Source organism: Apis cerana, linkage group LG3 (genome assembly GCF_029169275.1).
Source record: "Apis cerana isolate GH-2021 linkage group LG3, AcerK_1.0, whole genome shotgun sequence".
Classification (NCBI taxonomy): domain Eukaryota; kingdom Metazoa; phylum Arthropoda; class Insecta; order Hymenoptera; family Apidae; genus Apis; species Apis cerana.
The window spans coordinates 1,729,217-1,755,333 of record NC_083854.1 but is presented as its reverse complement, the minus strand read 5'-3'; the positions used below and the strand labels follow the sequence as shown (position 1 = coordinate 1,755,333).

At 30.2% G+C, this 26,117-nt stretch overlaps 3 protein-coding genes across 13 annotated transcripts in view; 1 reads left to right on the top strand and 2 right to left on the bottom strand.

The window, feature by feature from the left end:
• LOC107997013 (stress-activated protein kinase JNK) overlaps positions 1–16,845 on the bottom strand; it is a 141,160-nt gene extending 124,315 nt beyond the window's left edge. For 2 of the 3 annotated variants that reach the window (XM_062073344.1, XM_062073343.1), the window contains exon 1: positions 2,331–2,376. The gene's annotated coding sequence lies outside the window, so the exon portion shown is untranslated. Of the gene's footprint in view, positions 1–2,330; positions 2,377–15,672 lie in introns of those variants that run through there. The other variant, XM_062073346.1, reaches the window with a different exon arrangement.
• On the top strand, positions 16,845–17,909 carry LOC107992512 (peroxisome biogenesis factor 2). The gene has a single exon (XM_017048438.2). The coding sequence runs from the start codon at positions 16,954–16,956 to the stop codon at positions 17,794–17,796; it is 843 nt and encodes a 280-aa protein (XP_016903927.1). The 5' UTR covers positions 16,845–16,953; the 3' UTR covers positions 17,797–17,909.
• Positions 17,860–26,117, bottom strand: part of LOC107992514 (protein bicaudal C homolog 1-B) — a 52,376-nt gene continuing 44,118 nt past the window's right edge. For 6 of the 9 annotated variants that reach the window (XM_062073330.1, XM_017048441.3, XM_017048446.3 and 3 more), the window contains 6 exons: positions 24,548–24,931; positions 23,469–23,570; positions 23,155–23,402; positions 22,806–23,034; positions 21,896–22,015; positions 17,860–21,831 (listed from right to left, as the gene is read on the bottom strand). In XM_062073330.1, coding sequence (XP_061929314.1) covers positions 21,713–21,831; positions 21,896–22,015; positions 22,806–23,034; positions 23,155–23,402; positions 23,469–23,570; positions 24,548–24,931 — 1,202 coding nt within the window. In that variant the 3' untranslated portion in view covers positions 17,860–21,712. The remainder of the gene's footprint in view (positions 21,832–21,895; positions 22,016–22,805; positions 23,035–23,154; positions 23,403–23,468; positions 23,571–24,547; positions 24,932–26,117) is intronic. The other 3 variants (XM_062073331.1, XM_062073334.1, XM_062073333.1) reach the window with 1 other exon arrangement.

Sequence of the window (26,117 nt, the reverse complement as noted above, 5' to 3'; positions counted from 1 at the left end):
CAAATTTTGAATTTTGAATATTATTTCACATACTTTTCACTTTGTGATTTTTATCACTTATCACTATCTTCGTATCAATTTTTTTTCCCGAGAGTTATAAGAAATTGGAATATAAAAAAAAATGAGAAAAAAAAAATTATGTTATTTAAAATTATGAACAACTTTCTCTGAACATCCTTCTTTCTCTCGTAGACATTTACAAAATGTCACAAATTGTGCATTATCTAATTTCTCTTAAAGTGCACAATATAGAGATTATATCCTGTTCTAATAGGCTTGAGTCCACGATAATATTCGAAACGCGAATAGTGCGAAAGAGTGCGAAATGAAAAGGTCATGCAATCCGAAAATCCATAACCGTCCCCATTACAGTTGCCAAGTATCGCGCTTGCGCAATTTCGATATCGAAGAAAACACATCTAATGGTCCATTCCCGCTGCCATACAGTTTTCCACGATTACCGAAACCGTTTCTCCTTACAGAAACACGTGAAAAATCTTGCTGCTATATCGTAATATATTAAACTGTTGCTCTTCGTTCAGGAAGCTTACTCTTAACTTCGATCTCTTTTAATATCAACTAAAAGACATTTTGTTTACAGTTCTTTGTATTAAATGATTGATTATTTGTGATAACGTGGTAATTAAATGTTCCGTTAAATTAATGTATTTGTTGCGCGTTTGAATTTGAAAATGGCTGAACATAATTTGAACGGTATTTTATTATTTTGTTATATAAAAATGAATTACTTATTACAACGAACTCTGTTTTAGCATAGAAAAGAATCAAAAGTTGTTATCAAAAAATTATTAATAATAATCAATCACAAGTTTTAATTACAGGTAATTTTAATTTTATTTTTTAATAAAATTTTTTACTGTCATGTCTTTCCTCATATTTGAATTTAAAATTTCAAAAATTAACTTATTTCAAAATATGTTAACGAATGAAACTTTAAATTATGCTAGTTTTCTGATGTCCAGATTAAAAAATCTAAAAATTATTGACAAATTAAGCATATTATATGGCAATGTTAATTATTAATATATTTACGCGTGTATAATGGATATTTAAAATTTTCTAGAAAATCTTGGAAATAAAACAGCAATAATTAAGATTGTCCAACTTGTACATTTTTGAATAATTTCCAAAGCATGCATTGTTCGAACAAATTTTTACAAAATTACATCACATTATGCGATTTATTTATTTTCGAAAAAAAAATCATCTTTATTATTTTAAATGGAATATATATATTTTTTTTTTATTCAAACATATAAGAATGTCGAATTTCAAACAAGAAATATACAAATATAAAATGTAAAATTTCGCATACTTTAAAATTATTTCAAAATGCTTCGTCTATCCTGTCTATATAAAAGCAAAGTTCCACTGCATTGTCAAATATTCTCACCGTGTTTCTATGATCACATGTTATATAAATACTATTTCTACAACGAATTGTACATTGACGAACAAAAAATTTTCTATATTATTTATAAAAAAAACATATAAATAAAAAATTCTGATTTTAAAGAAAGTTTATGGATACATGGAGTATAAACGAATATTTCAATTCTTTTTTTCAAATACGGTTTTCGCTTGGTAAAAAATCAACGCTCAAATTTCCAGTGCGTGCGTTTTTCATTTTTTTAAAAATAACAGTGTGAGATAGAGCAAAATTTTAAATCTGGAAAATATTCAGAATTTAACATTCTATCGATCTAAAAACGTAAAAAAAATTTCCAGACAAAATTTTTTACTCGAAATGTGAACAGTTACTGCAATTTTGGGGATTGATTTCATTCCTTGGAAAAAAGTTTTTCAAAAAAAAATAAATACAAGTAATAATTTTAACTTTGTTTTTTACAAATATCGAATGAGTTGCATCAAATTTCGATTAATATTATTTGTTATTTTTACGCTTAAATCAACGTGTTTTTCCTCATATTTGTTGAAATTTCAATAATAATATTTCAAAATATATCAACAAATAAAACTTTAAATTATACTATTTACATATTTTCAATATTTCCGATCGATCACGAACCCTATCATGCTCTGTATATTCATAAACTTTCATTCAAGATTAATCATTTTCGAATTAATAGGACAATCCACGAATTTTTTTTTTCCGTATACCATAAAAATCCCATTTAAAAGAAAAAACACTCCTCAACAAAAAAGGAAATTGTCGAGGATTAAATAATTCGTGAAACTTAAATAAATAAAATTAGAAGGAGGGCGAGAAGGAGAAAGAGAGAGAGTCCAACTTAACGCACCAACGATTTTCCAAGATACAAAAAAGAGGGTTAGGAGCACTCACTCACCGATTCAGGAAGCTACGACAAGTTCCATGTCCCTCGCAAGTGATCTCTGTAATAAAAAAGTCAAAGCGAAACAATATAATTAACGAGACACTCGAGAGGCAAAAGCGGTGAAATCGTATAATTGTGGCAGGGGGAGAGAGAGAGAGAGAGAGAAATAAAGGGAGGAAGGAAAAAAAAGCGGAAGGGGATGCGGATGAATCGGTTTCTCCGCGAACGAAAAAGGAAAAAAAGAAAAAAGAGGGTACTTGGAGGCTTCGTCACCCTCGTAGACGCATATCGAGCGAAGACTCCCGTTTGTTTCCCGACCGGCAGGATTTAGACTCGTGCATACCCCATCGTGCATCTCCCAACACAAACAACCGAGATATTGTTTTCGCGTGCGCGGTTTTCTTCGGTCGTTAGGGAAGATTCCGACGAGCTACTCCATAGGGAGTGAAGTGGTTCGGGGGAGAGACTCCTTTCCATACACAATTCCTGTACCTCGTTACGTGCTCTTTAATTGAAAGTTGTTCGATGCTCGCGTCAAATAGGACATGATTCCTCCAAATATTATATATTATACGTGTTCAAGAATTCAATATGGCCTTTATGCCATTTATTCTCATGATCTTATTGTAAAATTGGCTTAATGTTTTCAATTCTTCCAAGTGCGTCATTTTTCGAAATCTACTCTTTCAAATACTGGTGAAAAAAAAAATTCGCAAAAAGATTCTTTGCTAGAGAGAACATCGCAAGAGATTTCTTTTGAATATTCGTGAATAGAGGGATGATTCTATCCCTGCGAATAAGATGCGTGATTATTTTCAATATTGTTTCATTGAAGTCGAAGGATTGCGAGAGATTTCATTGTCCTCCTCTGTCGTGGAACAGAACGTATGAGCGTGTTGACAAATAGATACGTTGGAGAGAAGAACGCATTTTGGAAATAGATATCCCCCTCTCGACTTTGAGCAATCAGACACACGTATTTCCTTTCGTCGAACTTTTTTCCAACGGTGGAACAGTAGATACGTAAGTACTTAAGTATAGTAAGTGCTTTGATAGTAAACACATGTCGAGACTGCATCGCGTCTAACGGAGGTAGATAGAATTCTGAGAATTGGAGTCACGTTCTTTAGCGAAAATAGAGAGACAATAAGTTTGAATAAGATAAAAAGAACGTGAACTATTCACGTTTCGACTATTCGCTAACATTGACGCTCGGCATTACATAAATAAGTAATAACTTGAGATAGATATATTTAAAATTATATAAACATATATACGATTCTACATAAAAAATTAATTCGAAAAAGAAATTTTTTTTTAAATCGTTTTTGAGTAAATCGAGCTTGGAAATTTTTCATATATAAGTCAAATTGGCTAATTTTCTATCGAATTCTATCTTATGTATGGAAGTAATAAAAGAAAAATAAAATAAAATTTTGTTACTTGTTTTTGAAAAATCGAGATCACGAATTTTCAAATTCTCTAAAATTAATTTTTAAACGAAAGATTAGATAGAATTATCTTCTTATTATTATTAGCCAATTTCTTACTTGTGCTTAAAAATTATTCAAATTAATTCAATAATGAAATCTTAAATAAAAAATTTTTAGATTGATTTATTTTTATGTATAAAACCATATAAATCAGTCAATCACTCGTATCAGGATTTCAGAAACACCTTGTATGAATGATTATGTGAATGTTCTACTACGTGAATGTTTAAATAAAGTTCTGAAAGGTTAATGAAATTTTGAAGAGAAAGGAATAGGCAAATATAAAATTTTAACTTCATTTATTTTATAATTTAGTGAAAAATTTTCATTAAATTGAATTCTATCTATAAACGTGACTAATAACTTAACTTAACTTGATTTGAAAGTATGGAATTTACAATAGAAAAAGATATAAAGAAATATAATATATAATCGATGATATATAATATGATATGATATGATACGATAGTGAAGTATAAGATAAATCAAAATCGTTTTATATCTGTATTATAAAGGAAAATGAGAGAAATATGTTATATTAAATATAATTATTTACTTACATAATCAACAAAATTGATCTTATATATATATTTTCACGAGGAAAATATCACAAATCGATATAATTTTTAGAAAAATTAAATTGGAAAATATGGAAATTTTATTTTTGGTTGAATTAATTATTCATCGCGTCAGTCACGTATTAAAAATTATTCAAATTAATTTTTATCTGTTTTCGTAGTACTTAGTATTATTATATGAATTAATCATTATTTTTTTATATGAATAATTCTAATATCGGCATCAATGTTGACAAAGCTAAAATTTAACTAAAATTTAATAATAATGGCAATGACTTGTTTCTCAAAATCTTGGCCGTGTTACACGATTTTAAAACAAGGAACGAACTTTCTAACGAATTAACAAACCAATTCAGAAGTTATTATAATTATTTAAATTAATGAATTCGTCAAGGATTTCTATCATTTTCGAATATGTAGATTTATATAAAATATTTTCAAAATAGTAGTATAATCGAAAAAGGGATGATTTCTAACAAAAAATAAAATGAAAATTTTTAATGAGACTTTATTTTCGAAAATATCACGTGCTTAAATATAATATATAGAATATATTCGTTAAATATAGAATATATACAATTTTATACAATAATATTAATAAATAAATTTTAAGAATTTATTCAGTCTAATTTACAAAATATTAAAAATCAAATATTAAAAATCGTGATACAAGCGAAAAGAAAAAATTTTTGTCTCTAAAATATTAAAACGAAAGTTTAGAGTAATATTTATCCATATGAGAATTTTTTTAAAAAATCAAGTTTGAAAATTTGTTGGCATGTAGTAAGATAAATCTCCTATATATGTTGTTTATAAATAATATTAGTTTAATTAATTTTAAAGATTGATGAGCAATTTTTATTTTCTTAGTTTACAACAAGTTAAAAATATCAGCTCTGACATTCCATTTTCCAGACAAAGTTTAGACAATGAATTAAAATATCGTGAATTGATTATAATGTATTCAAATTCTTTGTTTGTTTAAATATTTGAATGATATTATCTTTTAATTTATGATGATTAGATACGGTTATTTTTTTTAATTAACTATTCCTTTTATGACTTCACAAACTTGACGTTAAATTGTTTATAAATACAACGACGAAATGGCAATGACTAGTCATATTGAGTGAACGAAATATAATTGTGATCTAATTATAAATATACATGCACAATCAACGAAGTCAATTGATGAAAATATTATATCGATAAAAGAGACATCATATCGATGTAAAAACTTTGATTATATCCGGAATATTTTGAAATTTTTTATTCGTGAATTATTTGTAATCATTTTTTTTTTCATAAAGACAATATAATTTTTTTTTTCAATTATTATATTATGAATTTTTATCTTTAAAAGTCAAGCTGTGAAACCATTATCAATTATAATCGTTTTTTTTAAATTATTTAATTATTATTAATTATTAATATTAATTAAATATTATAACTTTTTTCAAAAACTAATGAATTATTATAATTATTAATATTAATTACAATATTATATTATACTGTAGTGTAAATATCTATAGTATAACAATTATAAAAACTTTACTATATTATGAATTATTTTCTTATACAATTTCTTGTGATTAATTTCTAATAAAACATTAAAGAAATATATATATATTTCTGAAATCAATTTACAAATCGATAACATTAATTTTTCCAACAAAAAATTTTATTCCATTAATTTCCATGCTTTTTCAAATCAAAAACCTTTGTTTCGATTTTCATACCACATTTTATATACCAAAAAAATTTTATTCTATATTTTCGTTTTATTTTCAGATCAAAGTTCGTCCCTTCGATTGTGCCAAAATTTTGGTAACACCCTGTACATCGACCGTTACGTTACGTCGAGCACGTTCTATCAAGATTACCACGCATCACCTGCGTTCAGGGACACGAAAACTATCACCAAGCAGTTGAATATCATAGCTGTCTTCGGCATAATAACGATTACGCGAAATCTGCATATAATAGACGTATTACGTGTAAAAAAAGTAGACACGGAGCCATTGTAAAATTCTTGCGACTATGGAAGCTTCTGACCATCGCTGAAAAAGCTTAGTGAACCGATAAACACCGGAGGATAGAGGATATATAAATAAGGGATAATCGATTCTGCAACAGGAGAACTCTATCGTAAGCATAAAACGCCAAATCCATATATGGAAATCAATGAAACCGATAAACGCATCTTTACGACGCTTCGTTTCACAATTTGGTTAATATTACAATAGAATAATAATGTTGTTACATTGAATATAATATTGTAAATTATACGTCTTATAATAGAATGAATAACACATGCATAATAAATGTATATTAGTTGCAATCCATATTATTGGAATAATTAAAGAATTTAGTGCAAGTTTCACTTAGAGAAAATTAACTTTTCATAATTATAATAGTAATAATACTTTATTTATGGATATAATTATTTGGAATCAAATAATAAGCAAAGATTATCAATAATATTTAAACTTGGAAATTTGAAATGTTGTCATAAATAAGTTTTAAAAAAGATTATTGTTACATGAAAAAAGTTCATATTTATGTAGACAATAATTATTGGCAAGTAAATATAATTATCAATGTAATTGACTCTAACGATATGCAATATGAAATAATATAAAAATATTGTAAGTATATAAAATTTATATTAGTTTTAATATCACAACAATCAATGAGTTGATTCTAAATTTTATAAATTAATACAATCAACATATATAATACACTATATTCAAAATACTTTAAAAATTGCAACAATCCTTCTTATATAACATTTATACAACATTTAATAAATCTCAAGAATCTTTAACAAAAACAAACTTAAATAACCCAAATAACTTCATATAACACGAATGTTTTCAGCACACTGTTTTTGTTGATATTTGTACAGTTCTCTGATTTGTTCGCTTCGCATCATTTCAACACAAACACAAATTAACCATATTGTATGAGGATTGACTATATAAAATCGATTATCATCCTTCTCTATTTAAGAGTGCACACATCAAATAATTTATGAATATTATCATAATTGTGACATATAATAGGCTATAGCAATGATACTGATAATTGGATTATTGTTAATTGTAATAAATAGGAGACTCTGATAAAGATAATTTAACTTTTCAAATATAAAAATCGAATATACAAAATATTTCACTTACTATTTGTTAATTCCAGTTTTAATTAAGAAGATAAATAAATACTTCATTCATTATCGATTAAATAAAATAAATAAATAAGATTATTAACCAGATAGTGAAGATTTTTATTATTGCAATATCGTGATTAATGATGTAGAATTAGATGTAAAAATAGGCGTACAAGCAATAGAGGAAAATAGATAATATAATCTTATATTAACAAAATGATCTTCTATTGTTTTAGTCACATAAATGGCGATATATCAATGTCAAGCGATAAGTTGAAACGTTTTTTATTCTTTATTTATAAAGTGATAAAATAATGAGATTATTAAATTTAAAATATAAAATAATTTGGATTTTCAGCTTTTAAACAATTATAAAGAAATTCTATTTTATTAATCAACAATTTTTTTGTTAACGATATTCTTGCCAATATTTTTTATTGCCAAATATAAAAGAATTTATAATATATAATCTTCATCTAAAAAACTATATTTTTTATTTATTGCTATAAATTATGACATATTACATAATATAATTCATAATCTATTCATAGAGAACGATATACTTATACATTATACTTTGCATGGTTAAACAAGTTTTTGCATAATCTTACCTACAATTCGTTTCGGTTGAAAAGCAAAAAGTGAAATTGTTAAGAAATAATATGATAATTTTATCGAAAATTAGTTTATTTTTATTTTTAATTCGATTATTTGAAACTTTTTGTAATATTTTATTTTAAAAATGTAAACTATACGTTATCTAATGTTAATAATTATTTTTTGTTATTTTCTCTAATGTTTTCTTCGTAAGCAAGAATATATTAAGAATAAATTTAATATGATTTTAAAAAGAAAATAAAGAATTACTTAAAAATATTGGTTTTCTTTTCCAAAGTGAAATAAAATGTTCATTTTGTTTTCTAATGATTGAATAATATAAAATATATAATTTTTCTTACTTTTGTTCATTGATAAATAAAACTATATTTGAGAGATTGTTATTTTTTTGATTTTAATTTTAAGAAAAATTTCATTAAAAAAAAATTTTTTCTGATAAAATTACTAGCAATCAAACTATTTTTATTTAAAAATTAATAATAGAATTTTCACATATACACATTTTTGCACAATTTTCTTATTTAACTGGTTTTTCCTTAATATTATAAAATTTCTAATAACAAAATTAACGCATCAAGCCTTTTAATTTAAACAATACATCTTCATTCTTAATGTGTAATAAAAGAAACGAGAAACAAAGTTAAAATAATACTCTTTATCTCAAATCACACATTTTTGCGAAGTCAAAAAGGAAGGTCGAAGAGAAAATGAAAGAAAGATAAAGGATTTCAGAAATTTGACTTGATTGATCAAACAATGGCATGCTCAAGTACTTTATTATTTGTAAGATATTCATTTTTATTATCGTATTATGAATTTATTGCAAATAAAATTTATTTAATCTTTCTTTGAAGAATTATTTATTATAGTTTAAAAATAGATATTCAAAAATATATAAGTATCATAAATATAAATATGGACAAGACATATTAAATATGAAAAATGAAAAATCTAATATATAATTGGATAAATATTCTTTATATAGAAGAATTACAAAACTTGTTTACATAAGAAATTTTTAAGAAATTTCTATATTGGAAATAAATCGAAAAGAAATAATATAACGAAGATGTATCACGTAACAAGTTAAAAAATTTCTTATATTTAAATAATTTATACATTTATAAAATTAGTAAAATAATAAAATATATATCTATTGTTTATAGCAAATATCGTATATTTTTTAAAAAATTTAACATTTACACGCAACAAATAATTCTTGATTGTTTCTGTAAAAAAATCATATTTATATTTATTATATTTTTGTTTATTTATATTATATTTATATAGAATATAAATGTTCGAAACATTGTTTTCGAAAATACTAAAAATGGATGTACAATATTTGAGCAGTCATCGATGTATTTTTAAGATAAATTATTTTATTTATTTTTTTGTTTTATACAATTTTAATAGTTATGATTTAAGTAATACAGTTATCTTAATATTATTTTTCAATAATATTTGGATATTTAATTTCTCTAGAATTCTACAAGGAAATATATAGATAGTTACATATTTCTTTGCAAAATTTATTAACACTAATATTAGAAAATCAACGAGAAAAAGATTCTTCAAATAATATTAAAAGCCACTTTGAATATTTTGTAAATAAAAAAATAAAATAATATAAGTTTCAGAGAGATAATTGTAATATTTTGCAAAATAAGATGTATAAAATTTATATTAAATTTATAAATAACATGTAAATATAATGATTCAAATATTATTGTAGTACATAATCATAAAAGTTATAGAAATAAAATGAAACTTGTATATTACAAATAAACAAAATTTTTTAGATAATCTATAGAATTTATAAAATATTCAAAAATTTATAAAAAAATAATAAATATTCTAATACTTTTAACATGTCAAATATATGTAATTAAAATTAAGAGATGATTAGATATGTAGTCAAACACAGACACTTGCATTCTAAAATTGAATTAAATTATAACGAAATGTCAATTTTTTAAAAATCAATTAAAATGTTTAAATTTATTGATTATTGACAAAATTTACACATTAACTTATGTATAAATTTCTTCTATTTCAAGAGAATAAGAAAAATCAAATATCAAATGGGGAAAAAATGATAAATTAAAAATTCCGAGAAAAAAAATAAATATACTTATTTTTTTATTCCGCTATTGTCTCGAAAAAATATTTCAAATATCTTTTAACCTTTAAAAATTATAAAATCTTAATTTGAGTAATAAATTCTCATGACGAATATACACGTCATAACGCGAAACATTCCTTCACGACGAATATACTCGTCAAACATAATTAACAGATATAGTGGCTATCACATCTATCGTAACTGAATATCAATTACGAAGCGTTACAAATTTCTCGTTAACCACGAAGGATCATCGACGTTCTAAATTTATTACTTCCTCAAAGATTTACCTGGATATGACGTAACTGTGACGCAACTCACGAGCTTCTTACCAACCTTATCCATTCGACTAAAAAAACACGATCGTTTTAAAAATAAGTAACAACTTTCCCTCTGCAATTATTCGAAAGTTTTAATTCACTGTTTGTTTGGAATTCCTTTGAAAAATCGAATTACACCTATATATATCTACATATATCGTATAATACGCTTTGCTTCCGCGAAGTTAACTTAAATTTTAATAAAAACTACTTTAATAAAAACCACACTTACAGATGATTTTAATCGAGTAAATAAAACTTGTGAATTTTTCTACAAGAACTGTAGAGTATCTCAATGTAGCGCATCGTTGAAGTTTTCAACGCGATACCGACACGTGGTAAGAATATCCAATGGGACGAAATTTTGTATTAGCAATTCCAATCACAAGCTTGAGCAACGAGAACTTGCCTCGTAAACCGGCAAATTTCGTTGAATAAATCTATCGTATGAATAATATAATCAAACCGCAGAGATATCTTTATCGAAAGATATTTGAAAATCTGTAAAAGCAAAGATATTCCAGAGATTTTCTCTTATATCAAATTTCATTTAAAATAAATATCGATAAACGATAATTATTAAAAACATTAACGGAAGAAAGATTCGTAACAATCTACAATTCGCAATCGCTTGACGAGCACTTTGATTAATCGGAGATTTAAGAACTAAAATTCAATATTGAAAGCTCGTAGAATAAAAGAGGTGAAAAATTGCAGAAAAAGCTGCAGCTTATTCTAAAAATATAGCTTTTCGATTAAATCGTTCGAGAGATATAAAAATACGGCTATTATGATTTTCAAATAACTATTAATCCTAATTATTATGACGTTTCGTAATTTATAGATATAATTATAATAAGATCTAATAAATACTATAACATAATAAATTATCTTTCGAACGAATTTTTTATTCAAAAAATATCTTAATAAATTTTATTTATAATTGCAAAGAGGATATTTATAAAAATCAAATTCGTCTTTTTCTAAATTAAGATATATTAATATCTTCATGTATAAGAATAGTTTTTACGTTAAAATATATTTTTTTTTATACAGCGAAAACTTCATTTGAAATATTATTCGAATATTAATAAACATTTTCGAGAAATAATTTATTTCGTTCATTTCAGATTAAAATAAATCAATATATACGATTGTAAATTTTAAAAAATATAATAGATATTATAAACACATCAATAGCGTCAATAGATCAGCAACTTCAAAGAAATTTATTATTACCTACGGTCCAGCAGCTGGGTCATTTTTAAACCAATTGAATTAGCGATCGATAATAACGCTAATTAGATAGCGAAAATTAGATAAATATGAATCTATCGCTATAGATCGCTTTAGATTTGTAGATTCAGTTATATACCGAGAATTAACCTTTGATAAAGACGAGGATTGGGATTGAAGAAGAAGTTAAACTCGACAAAACCAACTTTCTACTTTCCTTTATTCTGAAAACCGAGTTGGGACTAACAGCATTAACAAGATTGGCGAGTTTCTTGAAACTCGTGTAACTGAGCTACCCTTTCACAGATGGCGATACACCCAGCTTGCGATAACTTTCATCGTTTAATATCGGTAAAGAAGATGCCATAAAACAAACCGATTCTAAAATTACGCTCTAACGATCGCAATTAACCAATCGTTAAACAATATTCGAATCGATTCTCGAGAAAATTTGGAAAAATCAGTCGAGCATCGTTGTTCCGTTTTGGCGATAAGAATAAAAAAGGAACAAAAAAAAATAGAAAAGAAAATAGATAGTAATGACGGAAGAGAAAGATGAAAGAAAAACCAAACAAAAGTAAAAAAAAAAAAAAAGGCAGATGTAAAAATTTCGATCGATCGATTGATAAGATTTTAAAGAAAAGCAAAGATACATGGAGGAGAGATGTAAGTACAGTTAAAAGATAGCGAGATCACTAGCGGGGAAACGAGAAGAAAAGAAGGGGAGAGGGGAGTAGAGATGCGGACGCGTGTGGATTCGTTCGGAGGGTGAATGCCGTCGGCAAGAGGCGAAGGCAGGCGAAAGTAGCAACGCTAGAACGACAGCAGAGAGACAGAGTCGGAGGGTGAAGGTGGGTCGACCGAAAGAGCGATGGAGCGAGAGAGACAAAGCGGCAGTTAGAGCAGGAGGACGAGAAAGCGAGAGGGTTCGAAACGGTGGATGACGTTGGTCGGGGGTGAAGAAGGAAGGGAAATCGCAACGACGATCAATACCTCGCCACGCCTCGCGCCACCACCTATTCCGCTGAAGCGAAGCTTCACTTATCCAACCATTTCGTTTCTCGATCAAGAATGGAACACCATCCTCTATATTGTATATATCGCAATTATAGTGTCACTTTAGTTTTTCAATCTTCTCACGATTCAGATACATCGATCGTAAAAACGAACGCAAACGGAAGTTTCGCTTTCGAGCGCATGGTTATTCGTCCATGGTTCCGACACATAGATAAAGAGAGTTACTTTTTAATGTATCTTTTATGATCATTTGTACGAAACGTAAAATCAACGAACGTCGTTTTTAATTTTACTGTATGTCGAAGGAAAAAATTCAAAAACGGAGCAAAACGATCGTGTATGCGGAGAAACGCTATAAAGAAGCAGTTAGGTACACATGACCCCGTTCCACGGGGTCACGATACGGGGATGTGCGAAAATCACAAGATGGCAGCACGTTACGGGCAAACACAAACACACTCTTGTCTTTGTATATTTTATTTTTTTAACAATTTTTACAACATATTAATTATAACATATTTCTTAAAATATCGACAATGACGAAGAAATTTAATCGGTTATATCATATTATATCTCTTTTATATGTTGTATTCAAATTTTATTGAACGGAACTTACGCGTATTTGGCCTGAATTTCGAGAATCTGTGAGTAAGCATTGATCGGTTTACGATCGAGCGATTGCCACGACGAATGCCACTGATGTAGTAATATGCATGCTCATAATTCACCTACTTTGGAATCTCATTTAGGATATTGAATAAAAATCGAGAAATTTAGCAAACCAGCGTGAAATTAATATTATTTCGAATAAAATAACAGCATGATACGAAAAAAAGATAAACAAAATAAGAAAGGAAAAACGCAAGTGTCATTGTAGCACAATGTGAAAAAATAATAATGTAAAAATAAACATAATACACAAAAATATACAAATATAATATAAAAAATTCAAATATAGAAAAATTCGTTATTTACAGAACTAACAGATGAAATTAAAATATATATCGAACAATTGTTGACTTGAAAAGAATATTTTTATTAGCAAACACTTAGACTGTTCAGCACTCACGTGGTCCATTCAACGAACTGTCTAGAGACTCGATAAGAACGTATAAAGAAAACGTCAGCGATATTGTGATATAACGGGAAAAGTAATAAAAGTTGGCAAGTTATCGTTATTGGAAACTTAATCGCAGTGATAAGAAAAAAGTAACGACAAAGAAAATTTTATAAATATGAATACATTAACGAGCCATAATTTATAAATTAATATCAATAGCCAAAACCGTAAAAAAAAAAACGAAAATATTGTTGGATTGTAATCGATATACGAATTCGATTCATTGACCAAAAAACCGCCAATGCGAAGAAAGAACGAAATTCTGTCCAGGAAATATGTTGACCACATTAAATGCATATTGGATATGAAAGAAACGAATATATTGTAAATATGTAATTGCATTATCATCATTGTGTGTCAAAAACTGTTCTTTTTAAGAATTTATTTATGGTATAAAAATAGCAGAATAATTATTATATATTGTTGACGTGAGACGAAAAATATTTTAAATAATTTATTTTATCGAAAAAATAAACACATCAATAATATAAGTAAATATTAATTTGAATTACTTTCCGCGTCCAAATAAATATTCTTTGTGATGAACGACATGTGACGAAGCGAGAAAGTCTAAATACGATCATCGAACCAAAATTTTTGCACGCCACGCCCACTTTCTACCGAAACCATTTACGCGGTGCACTGTGTTTGTAAATTATTTTTTTTTCTGTTATTCTGAAAAAATAACGTAAAAAATATAAAAGATAAAAAAATCACATTCGTTTGGAGAAAGAAAATAAAGATACAACCGGATCGAATCTGTGGTTGGAAAACGCGTGGCGCGTGTCGCTTTGCGCCATGCGTAAACAAGCATACCCGTATGTTTTGTCACGCTCGTTGAACAATCGTAGACACATACGCGATGACAGTTTTGCTATGTGGTAAGAAAGAACAAAGAAACGTGTTTTGTGTCGGAAATTGTGTGACAAGGAAGACAAAATCGAAAAAGTAGCAAAAGTTAATGCTACTAGTCAATAAAAACATCCGCGAGCAAGCTACGTGGACCGAATTTGAAAAAAACATAAGACAATCGCGAATACACGTTATCGAAGACGGGGAATGAAAAGGTTAATGACTCTCGAACACGTCCGCAAGCGAAACATAATACTTTCGATATCGATCGCGAATCGTGATAATCGAGGAAGCCTGATTCGTTCCTTTGGACAAATTACTCGGGGCGGATATAACTATCACGTCGCATCGTGTCCGAGCGATCAGTGGTTGCGAACAAGTGGCCGACACAAAAATAACGCGTGCGACGCGCACCGCGGCTAATGCGCTTTAAGGCAATGTGCTCGCAACAGGAACACCATAAGAGGTTATACTTTGTCGAATTAACTTGCCTTTTTCCTCGAAAGACTCGAAACTGAGAAAGACAGTGGCAAGTAGAATAAATATGGAACCGGGAAATCCGTGAAAAAAAGAGGGCTGGTATATACGCGATATGTAATAAGGAAAAAAAGGAAAGAGCAAAAACGGGAGACTGAATAACGTAAGGGGGGATAAAGCGAAAAAGAGACGATGAACGAGGGCGGAAGGGAGGAGAGAGAAGAGATTGGAAGGTCGGATCGGAGGTTAACCTGACAGTTGACGGGATCGATGGTTCGAGCAAATGTAATGAATTGAGAGCAATGAAAACGAAAAAACCGAACATTATATAATAATTGGTAGTACTCACCTCTGGTGGTGGATGCGTAGCAATCAAGCACAGTAGTCGGCGACCGCCACTAATCACTGTGAGTTCACCGAGTTCACCGAGTCTTCCGCACCAAAATATCTTAGAATTTATCACGAAAACATGATCGGGTAACTTTGATAGAACGGGTAAGGAAGGAGCTCACTCTCGAAGCACCAACACTCGATGACGTCATTCCATCAGCGGCAACATGGAGCCCGAAACGCGATAGGACGCGGGCTCGAGAGATTCGAGTTAGATCGCGCTCGCTCCGAGCTATCCCTCGAGCTAACCTCAAATTGCTTGGTTGTTACTCGCGAATACGCAAACCCTTCGATCACCACCGGTTGACAACGACCAACTCCCGTACACCGACACCTCTCCTCTTCTCTCCTCACCGCACCTCACCGTCCCTTATCCCACTCCTCTCACCGCTTCTCTTTTTCTTTTCCTCTTACTCTTTCTCTCGAAGCTGTGCTGCGAGGCACACCGTCTGCGACTAAAATCCGCTTCGCTCCGCTCCTTTTTCCACGTGATTTCCAAACCGCTAACAGAGGGCAGTCGCGTGCGCACCCCCCACGACTGCGATTCCTTCACTGCGGGAAACTAGAGATTCGAAATCGAAGCTACGCGTCGTGCTACCTCCTCCGCTTCTCCTACAGAGGACGTCGTCGAAGCCGAATAAAGCCGATGTGTCGAGTCGTGTTTCGTCGTCGGGAGTCGTGACGAATCGTGCCGGGTCGTTTTTCGTCGTGTTACGTCGTGTCGCGTCGTGTCGTATCGTGTCGCGTCGCGTCGCTTCAACAACGCCACCGTCCTACTTTTCCTAACCTCGCTTTCTCTCATACACTAGTTTCTTTTTCACAAATACGACACGAATTTACGTGAAATCGGAGAATCTCGAATCCTTTTCTATCGTTCGAATACAATTATTCAGCCTATATTTGTGTGTCTCAATTTGCATTCGCGTTCATGTCGCATTCGCGTTCACCTTGTACGCAATTTTTTTCTAACTTTTACAGAACTTTCGTGTCTCTGATTACCGACTAAATGAAACGCTCGATTCGACTGGCTCGAATCGACTTGTTCGCCCACTTTGCTTTCTGAATGCGCGCGCGCGGCTACACGATCGTGGCACGACGAAAATAATCGCTTCCTCGATCGACCGTCAACCACGACCTTGTGCCATTCCGTCGCGCGACGCGCTACTTCGTACTCAGTGATACTCAGTTTTCATCGTTTCGCGAATAATCGCACACCTCTGGATATATATTCAGCGCCCAAATGCCGACATCGCCTTATGTCTCTCGGATTAATCAAATCGACGCTGTTCAACTAGATGAGGAAATTTATAAAGTGCTTAGAAATCAAGCTAAGAAAATTAGCAAGTATCAATCAATAGAAAAGATCGACCAGTGGCAACCTGAAATCGATGCAATTCTCAAATACTTTATATGGAATTACTCGCTGCGCCATGGAAAATCAACCTTTGGTCAGCAATTGCTCAATTTGCATTACGAAAATATTAACAGCGCAAAATCCGTTCTGTATTTGATTTCAATGATCGTACCTGCATATGTGCGAGATAAATTTAAAGATAACAGTAAAAATCGTAATTTGAACATCTTATTCGATCGTATCGAGGATATCGTAAAATTGCTCGAATTTATCAACTTGTTGATCTTTCTGCATCGAGGGACACAGCCTCGCATTGTGGAATATATTCTCGGAATTGTAAACTCTTCTACAACAACTCACAAACCCAGAAATATCGGATATTCGTATATGACAAGAGAATTACTGTGGCATAGTTTAATGGAATTATTTACTATCGGTCTACCTATGATTAATTTCCACTATATAAAGCACACACTGAAGAAATTGTTTACACGGTCAAAATCCGCCAATTTGTTACGTACTTTTCCAACTATGAATTTATCTACCAAATGTGCCTATTGCGCCGATACTCCTATTTTGCCTGTTCATGCTGGTTGCCAGCATATATTTTGTTATTATTGTTTGAGCGCTCATTTTACCGCAATGAGTGAATTCCAATGTTTTGAATGTGGCACAAGACTCTACATTGGTAATATGAAAATATACGAACCGAATGCATTATCTATTTAACTTCTTGACCCATGTGTGTACATACATATATGTATATATATATCTGTATTTATATTACATACATTTGTACAAGCATTGTGTTCCTTTTTTTTATTAAAAATAGCAATACAAAATTTTCTTGATTTGCTTGATACAACATTTCAATTTATTCGGCGTTTCCTTCGAAACGAATCGATAATGGATCAGGTATACAATACATATATTCGTCGCCTATCGGAATAATTGGATTATCGTATAAAAATATCATGCCGCTTTATAGTAAATCGTTTTCCGTTTCGTAAATCCCGGCAACACGCATTACGTATATCGATCGTTGATTTATCTATTATCGTTTTACTTGCTTAATGGGCGGGGACGTCCTTCTGTTACCTGGCAATACTTGAATGAACGCAAACGAATCAAGTCATTCAAGAGGAAAATAACGAACGAAAAATTTTAACACACATTAGAATTTTTATTTATTTTTTTCTTCATTTTTTCTTTTCTTCTTTTTTTTTTTTTTTTTTTTTTGACTTGAACATCTCAATTCGTTTGGGCTCTAACTCTTGTTGGAATGTTTCTTTTTTTTTTTTTTTTTTCCCTCTTCGATAATACGTGCGTTTTGCGAGCATGCGATCGCCGTTCCAACGATTCAAAAAATTTATTAAATTGCACGTATCAAGGGATGCTATAGCCACGCCTATTTCATTGTTTCGTCGATTTAAAAAAAAATCTCGAGCGCGATTTTATCTTGTACGACCTGAGATATTTACATAGATATAAATAATTCTACCGCATCCCGCTAATACTAAGTCTCTGTTAAATCGTAGTATCTCTTGACTTTTTTATAGGCACTAATGAAAGCTACATCAAATCACATTGTTAGATAAACGTATTATTCTTTCTTTTTTTTGGTCGAAAGAAATACGAGATCGCATCGACAAAGTATACGAGATAAAACGCGTAACGTTACGAAACGAGTCAGAACGTTGCATTCCGTTTTATTCGTTACCTTCCGATAACACGATTCCTTTGAATCATATTTCATTGTTTTTATCGTTTCAATGCGGATTGTGAAAAACATGTGATGGTGCATGATCAAATTGCCATCTTGATAGATATATAAATATATATATATATATACATATACATATATTTTTTACAAAACAACGCATCTTATCAATATATTACGCGTCGCGAATGCACCATCTTCGGTAATATATCGACAATATTTATTATTATTCTGCGCGTAGAAGCATGCTCCAGAAAGGCATGTTCGGTCAGTCGAATGATCCTGTTCAATTTTTTTTACATTATATACATCTTTCGCTCTCTCTTCCTCTTCTTCGTTTCACTTTGTTTTTTTTTTTTGGTCGTATGCATAGAAAAGAGAAAAATAAAATAAAAAAAAAAAATTAAAGAAAATGTCAATTTAAAAAAAATGTTTTTCAAATTTCCAAGCGTATGAGATAGATGGAGAAAGAGAGAAAGAGAAAGAGTGATAAGTCAAGAAAATTGCCATTTTTAAAGATGACAGGAAACAGGATGAACCATCGGCTTGCATCGCAATGTCCGAATGTTAGGTATTGTACATTTCATTGTCGCCTATTACCTATCATCGTTTCCTCTTTTTTTTTCATCTTTTCTTTTTTTTTCTTCTTTTCTTTCTTTTTAATTCTAATTTCTCGCGACAATTAATTAATCGGCTGAATCGCGCAAAATCAAAATCGATTCCCATACATACATACGTACGTCCATACATATGTGTGTATGCGTGCGTGTAAATATACATATATACATTATATAACTTTTTTTTCTGTAGATAGGAACATCGACGAATAGTTTAACGCATTTATTTGAGAAATAGCATTGATCGATCGATTTTAAGACTTTCGAACAAAACGAAAAAAAAAAAAAAAAATACAAAGAAAACAATTATAAACTCGCGCCAATAAATCTTGGATCATCGATCAAGTTTTCTTTGAGAAACGACGATCGATGTTACGATCAAACGCTCTATCACGTTCCATCGCTATCGCAAAAACAAAAACGATAATTCTTCGTTACGAAGGCATAACAAATTGCAATTTTCATTATTCGATCATTACAACGATCGGACAAGGAAAATCGAATTTGGACCGAATGTGTTTTCGTTTATCAATGAAACGGTTTACAATACATACATTAGAAACGAGAACGACGATTGGACACAGTCTCACTTACATGCGCATGCGCATATATACTTGCACGAATGAAGAACACGTAACGTCTATTTCTTTTCTAATATTTCGATCATTTTCAAGCATAAAAAAATACCAAAAGAAAATAATTTATGCTTAAATCCTTTTAATTATTGTGAATTCTTATTGTGGATAAAAATTCACAATAAGAAGGCTCAGTCAAAAACTTTTAACGGTAAAATTGCTCTTTCTCGATAAATTTGACCGAAGCGATGTATCCAGTTATTCGACAAACAAGATGTAATTTTTATCGCTGACCGCCACCGCACAAATCGATTATCTAAATTGCGAATGAATATTCCTACACGTTTGTGACGAGCAAAGAACGAATTCATAGCCGAATTCATAGTTCATATATTGACAGAAAAAAAAGATATAAAATATTAATAATTTACGTAGAGCGGATAATTTTATCTTCGTAAAATAATTATTGTATAATGATGTAATAATATATGAACCAGAATATATGAATATGCAGCTTTATGCGGCAAAAATATCGTTCCTCGAATGTCTATCGAGTACATATATGCTAGGAAAGGAAAAAAGAAAAAAAAAAAAAAATAAAAGAAGAAAGAGAAAAGAAATTACGATGACCGATTATCGAAGATCATTTAGCTGCAAATTTGTTCGGCAGGCAAATTTTATATAAATTAATGTTTTACAATTAAACTCGAATCAGGATATTTTCGAAACGTATTTCAAAGAAAAACTTTTCTCCATATAGATTAAAGATACTCGATTCGAAATATTCCCCAGACGTTTCGTTAACCGCCTCCTTCGATTCGCTTCGTGGAAGAATCATTTGCAATAACTCGACGTGCATTCGTCGTCTTTCGCGAGTGAATAATAAATACTTTATTACAATGTAAAACTCGAAAACGCGGCTGCTGCGAGGAAAACTGCTTACACTCCGCGTTTTGCCGAATTTCGAGCTTAGTCGAGATTAAATATTTTAACATTACTTAAAGCGAAAGACCGCCGAACGTACGGGACATCCCTCGCCCATCGCGCGTAAACAATAGTTTCGAAGTCTTACTTTTTTTCTTTTTCTTTTTTTTTTCTTTTTTTTTTTTTTTTTTTTTTTTACGCACTTCGTTGTACTAATTTAACCGTTATCACTAATTCATACCGTACGCCTATCATTCAGTCGTATCACGAACTTTTCACCGTTTTACACAAAAACACATACGATACAACGCGTCGAAACGACACAACAAGTCGGAGCATCGCGTTCCACGCTCCGTTTACAAAAAAAATACGATACGAAAAAAATCATCGATTCGTCGAATATGTATCGCGCGACCACGATAGAAAGACCATTAGCATAACATAAAAAAAAAGCTAACGAAACGAAAGTAGCAACGAGTTCCTTAACCTAAGACACCTTCTGACCGCGTGAATCGAGGATTCTATGGAGGGGAAAAAAAAAAAAAATAATAATAAAAAAAAAAACGGATCCTCGACCACAAAAAGAATCAACCGCCTATTCGGTGCCTAGAATCGCAAATTAACATATCAATTATACCACTTTGATCCTACTGTCGAGTCGGCGAAATGGCCCGCGTGATTTTCGATTTCTCAATCTCGATTATCGTTCCAAGGATCGGATCTGTGTGCGAACTTTTAAGTACAACGCGGTCCTCTCCGATTTCGTCCTCACGAACTCTTGCGAGACTCGTAACAATTCTTCGTCTTTGCTACCACTTGGTATCCAGATTACACTTCTCCATTGACGACGAGGTCGTAGATGTGGTCGTTTTACGTTCCGCGCCAGGTGCAGCACTACCGCAGAATGGACTAGTCCGCTTGTTCATTTCTGGAAATGAAAGTTTCGCTTGAGAATGATTATAGTCGCAATGCGGTTTAGCCCGTTTACGTACCAGCGATTAACAGCATTATTTTACGCCTCGCACCCCAAGCGGTTATCCCAATTTCGCACAGATCTTTTTCCGTCAGCGAGGGAAAGGTAGCCATGTCCACTTCGTGAGATGTGAACAGGCCTGGCAAACAGAAAACAAGCGGCATGTACAACGAGCAAGCGAATAAGCTAGATTATACGTACGTGATACACATGTGTGTGTATGCTTATCGTTCGTTTGTTGCAATAGTGAGAGGGAAAGGAGCATCAGTTTTTACATCAACAGAGTTTAAAAAAGTTTGAAATCGTTATGAAAATACGTAAAAGTTTGAGATTTTTAGAAAATCTCGAGAGTTTTTGCTATTTTTATGACTCGAAACTGTTAAAATCCAGGAAATAATGAATAAATAATAACTGAGCTTGTATTTAAATTTTAGATTTACTTTAATTACTATGATTTTTATAATGTCGAACAATTTTAGGAATCAATAAAAATTATTAAGATTTCAATTCTTGACGAAATCTTTCCAGAAGAAAGAATAAAAAGGGAAGAAGAAATAAGCATAATTTTAGAGATTTTATAAAATTTTAGATTCAAATTTAAAAACTTAATCCATCTCTGATAGAAATATTACATTGAGTAAGAGCCACTGAATATAATGGTTAAACCAAAAGTAACCCATATCGATAGATCCAACTTATCTAATTTTTCGTTATCTAATTAACGTCCTCTCCGACTGTTAAGTCGACCCCAAAAAGTGATGAGATTATGAGGTTTATAAGGTCAAATTGAAAGCTTATACGTGGAAAATCATAAAATAAAAATATAACAAATGATAAAACTGCAAATTTTTAGTTATGTTGTCGTAGCGAGTGCATGCGAACGAACAAGAAGCAAAAGCCGGAAATCCAAATTTATATCATATACGTACGAATATATTTTTCCAATCCAACGGAAGTCAGCATGCTGGTCAAGTCGTCATACCGATTAGACGTGATATTCTTGAGGTGCGCGCTAGGCGTATGCTCTAAGTAGTTTGAATTTATGCCGATCTGACCGACACGGTCTTTGCCGGAATTGATTCCAAAGTCAATGTCTCTGCTAAATACCGACGCTGTTGGTTCCTTCCACAAATCGGATGGATGAGAGGTGGTCAATTCCTACGTTCATTTCGAAACATAGTGTTCTTAACTTTTTCTTCTTCTTCTCGTAATGTTGAATTTCAAAAAATGTTCGAAAGAAAGGAAAACAAAAAAGAAAAAAGAAATGAAAATCGTTACCTTGTTCAAATCAGTCGCACTTATAGGAGGAATGGTTTGACTGAGACCGTAGCCAGACCAAGCGGAAGTAGGAACGCGATAATCGTTAGTAGCCGGCTTCGTTTGTATCGCTTTCGTAGCCAAGAGCTTTTTCTGCTCGTAATCGAAAGGAACAAGATTTTGTTGCACAGCCATTTCCAGCGATTTCTTCTCGCAGCCCGGTGCACGACGATCGGGTACCGTGAGATCGGATAACATGCTGGATAAATCTGTCGAACGGAAGTATTAGGATCTGGAATGATAATTTCCACGAGATGCAGATTCGAATCGCTCACCTATGTTAGGACTATTCTCCGTTGGATTAACTGGAGATATGTTACGAGGACTGATAGCTGGACTAGATAGAGAACTGGACATGCTGCTCAACGACGAGTATGCTGCGATTAAAAGAGATGAATTAAAGAGAGGTAAAGTAAAAATGAAAAAAATGTGACACGTGTGCCATTTTTCTAATTTTCCGGTATCCGAATGATCTTCAAATTTCTTCAATTGTAAATATAATATCGAAAATCAATATAATATCGAAATCGTCAAATACTTTATCAATGAAATTAATGTGAAATCAGTAAAATTATATTGATAAGATATCATTATTTGGTATAATTATAGTGAAATTTGTTTATACGTACGAAATCGATTTTATAATGGTATTAAAAATGATATTCGAAAATCCATATTATCATATTGGAATTTACAAGTCGATGTACAATTATACTGTTATCTTTGTTTTTTTCTTATTTAATATAATGAACAAATACTATTTTTCACAAATTAAGAAATCATATATAATGTTTTAATAATTAGAGAAGAAATATGAAAAAATTAAATTATTAAATTATTATTATATTGTTACTATTATTGTTATTTTTAAGATAAAATTTTTAGAAAATGAAATTTTTATATACATTGAAAATATTATTTCACGAAACAGTGTGATTTATTGATTTTCGTTATAAAAAATATGAATATTTTATATATTATATATAAAATATTAAGTTTCTATTTATATTTCTACTTAAAAAGATTTCATTTTGATTAACATTTCTTTCATTTTTTAATTTTTCATTTTTAATTTGCGTGGGAAAAAAACATTAATACAATAAATACAAATTATCATAATTCATTATTGTTAATGATGTTGAATGATGAATGATCCATTTATTCTAGATATTATCTAAATTCGTATAAATACGTACATACATACGTATATACATATATATATATCTCTCTAATTTTTAATAAAAATTAAGAAAGAAAGGCTTGTTAAATTTTGTTATCTAATCAAAAAATATTCACGATATCGCGATTCGTTAATTCGCGTGAAAAAAAATTAAGACGAGACTATAAAACTTACCACTACCTTCCTTGCTGTCTGTCAACGAATTACCGTTCAATCCATGAATACTGTGAAAGCCAGGAGGCACGTTCGAGTGAAGTTGTGCGATACCGGAAAAACCGTGATTCTGTTGTGCATGAGTATGAGGAGGTATTGCGTTGTTATGCATCACGTGCTGCGTTGTCAGCAAATGATTAAGGTGCTGCTGATACGTGTAAGTGTGATGGAGTGGCAATGGTGAAAACATGGACGGTATTGGTGGTAAACCCCAATGAGGCGACAAGCCCAGAGGACTTGGCGAGTGAGAAATAGGTGACATGCAATAAGGAGAAGTCTGCGTATTTATCGTTAGTATGTTCGACAAATTGTCCGAGAGGCTGGTGACCAGACTGCTGGGAGGACCTGCGAATTAAGCAATACAATTGTATAATTGAATTATATAATTGATTTAGTCGAGTGTTTTTTCAATATCTTTGAAATGTACGATACACGATACACGTTCTATAACCGTCAATAACCTCACTTTCATCTCATAATTGTGCATTTTGTGTGAAAATGTATTTTCAACAGAAAAAAGTATATATATGTATAAAATAAAAATAAATATAATATAAAATGTTATAATTTATTCCAAACTGTAATAAAATATTTAATACTCAAGGTATTCCAAATTGAAATCGGAAATATATCGGTGTAAATCAATGTTATATAATTATTATTGAAACTTAAGTGAATCTGATTTTTTTATAGATTAAATCATTTATCTTGAAAACGAAGGACAAATTCAATCTATAATATATATAACATTTTATGCTCAGAACATTTCAAATATATTGTTAAAGTTTTTCAATTTTAATATGAAATGTGAATATTTTATATTTTATTTTCTATATTGTATATTCTATATTATTTTAAATTACAATCTATTATAGTTGTGATTAGCAATTATTAATAATTTATTCATAATTTTTATAAATAATTTTATATATATATATATATATAAAATATCATTAAGATATCGTTTACAAATAAAAATGTTATTTGTGTAATAAATTGTAATAAAAATAAATAAGCATTTCTGTTATTGTTGTTTCAAGGATATTTTAAGTATATGAACAATTCAATGAAATATTAACTATTTGTTGATAATCATTAATAATATTTTATGATAACTTTGAAAAAGAAAAAATTAAAACTTTAATTATTTTCTTTCATTATCAATATTTTAATGATATCATTGATAATATATACAATATGTTCATAGAATACTTTTGAGACTCATTCTTAAATTAAGAATTTATCAGAAGTTAAAACAAATAATTGATATACAATAATATCAATTAAGATTTATTTATTAAGTTACAAACAATTAGCAATATCTCCGTTATACCGTTGTTATTCTCGTTTCGTTTTACGCGAATTTAAATTATTTATAATTTAAAATAAAAAAAAAATCTCAATTAACATTTTTGTATACTAACTTTTCTATTTATTTTAACCTCTAGAATTGACCTTCCAAAGACGTTCCACAAACATATTAACATTTTGTAAATATTATCTACATATAATTATTGATAACTGTATCGAT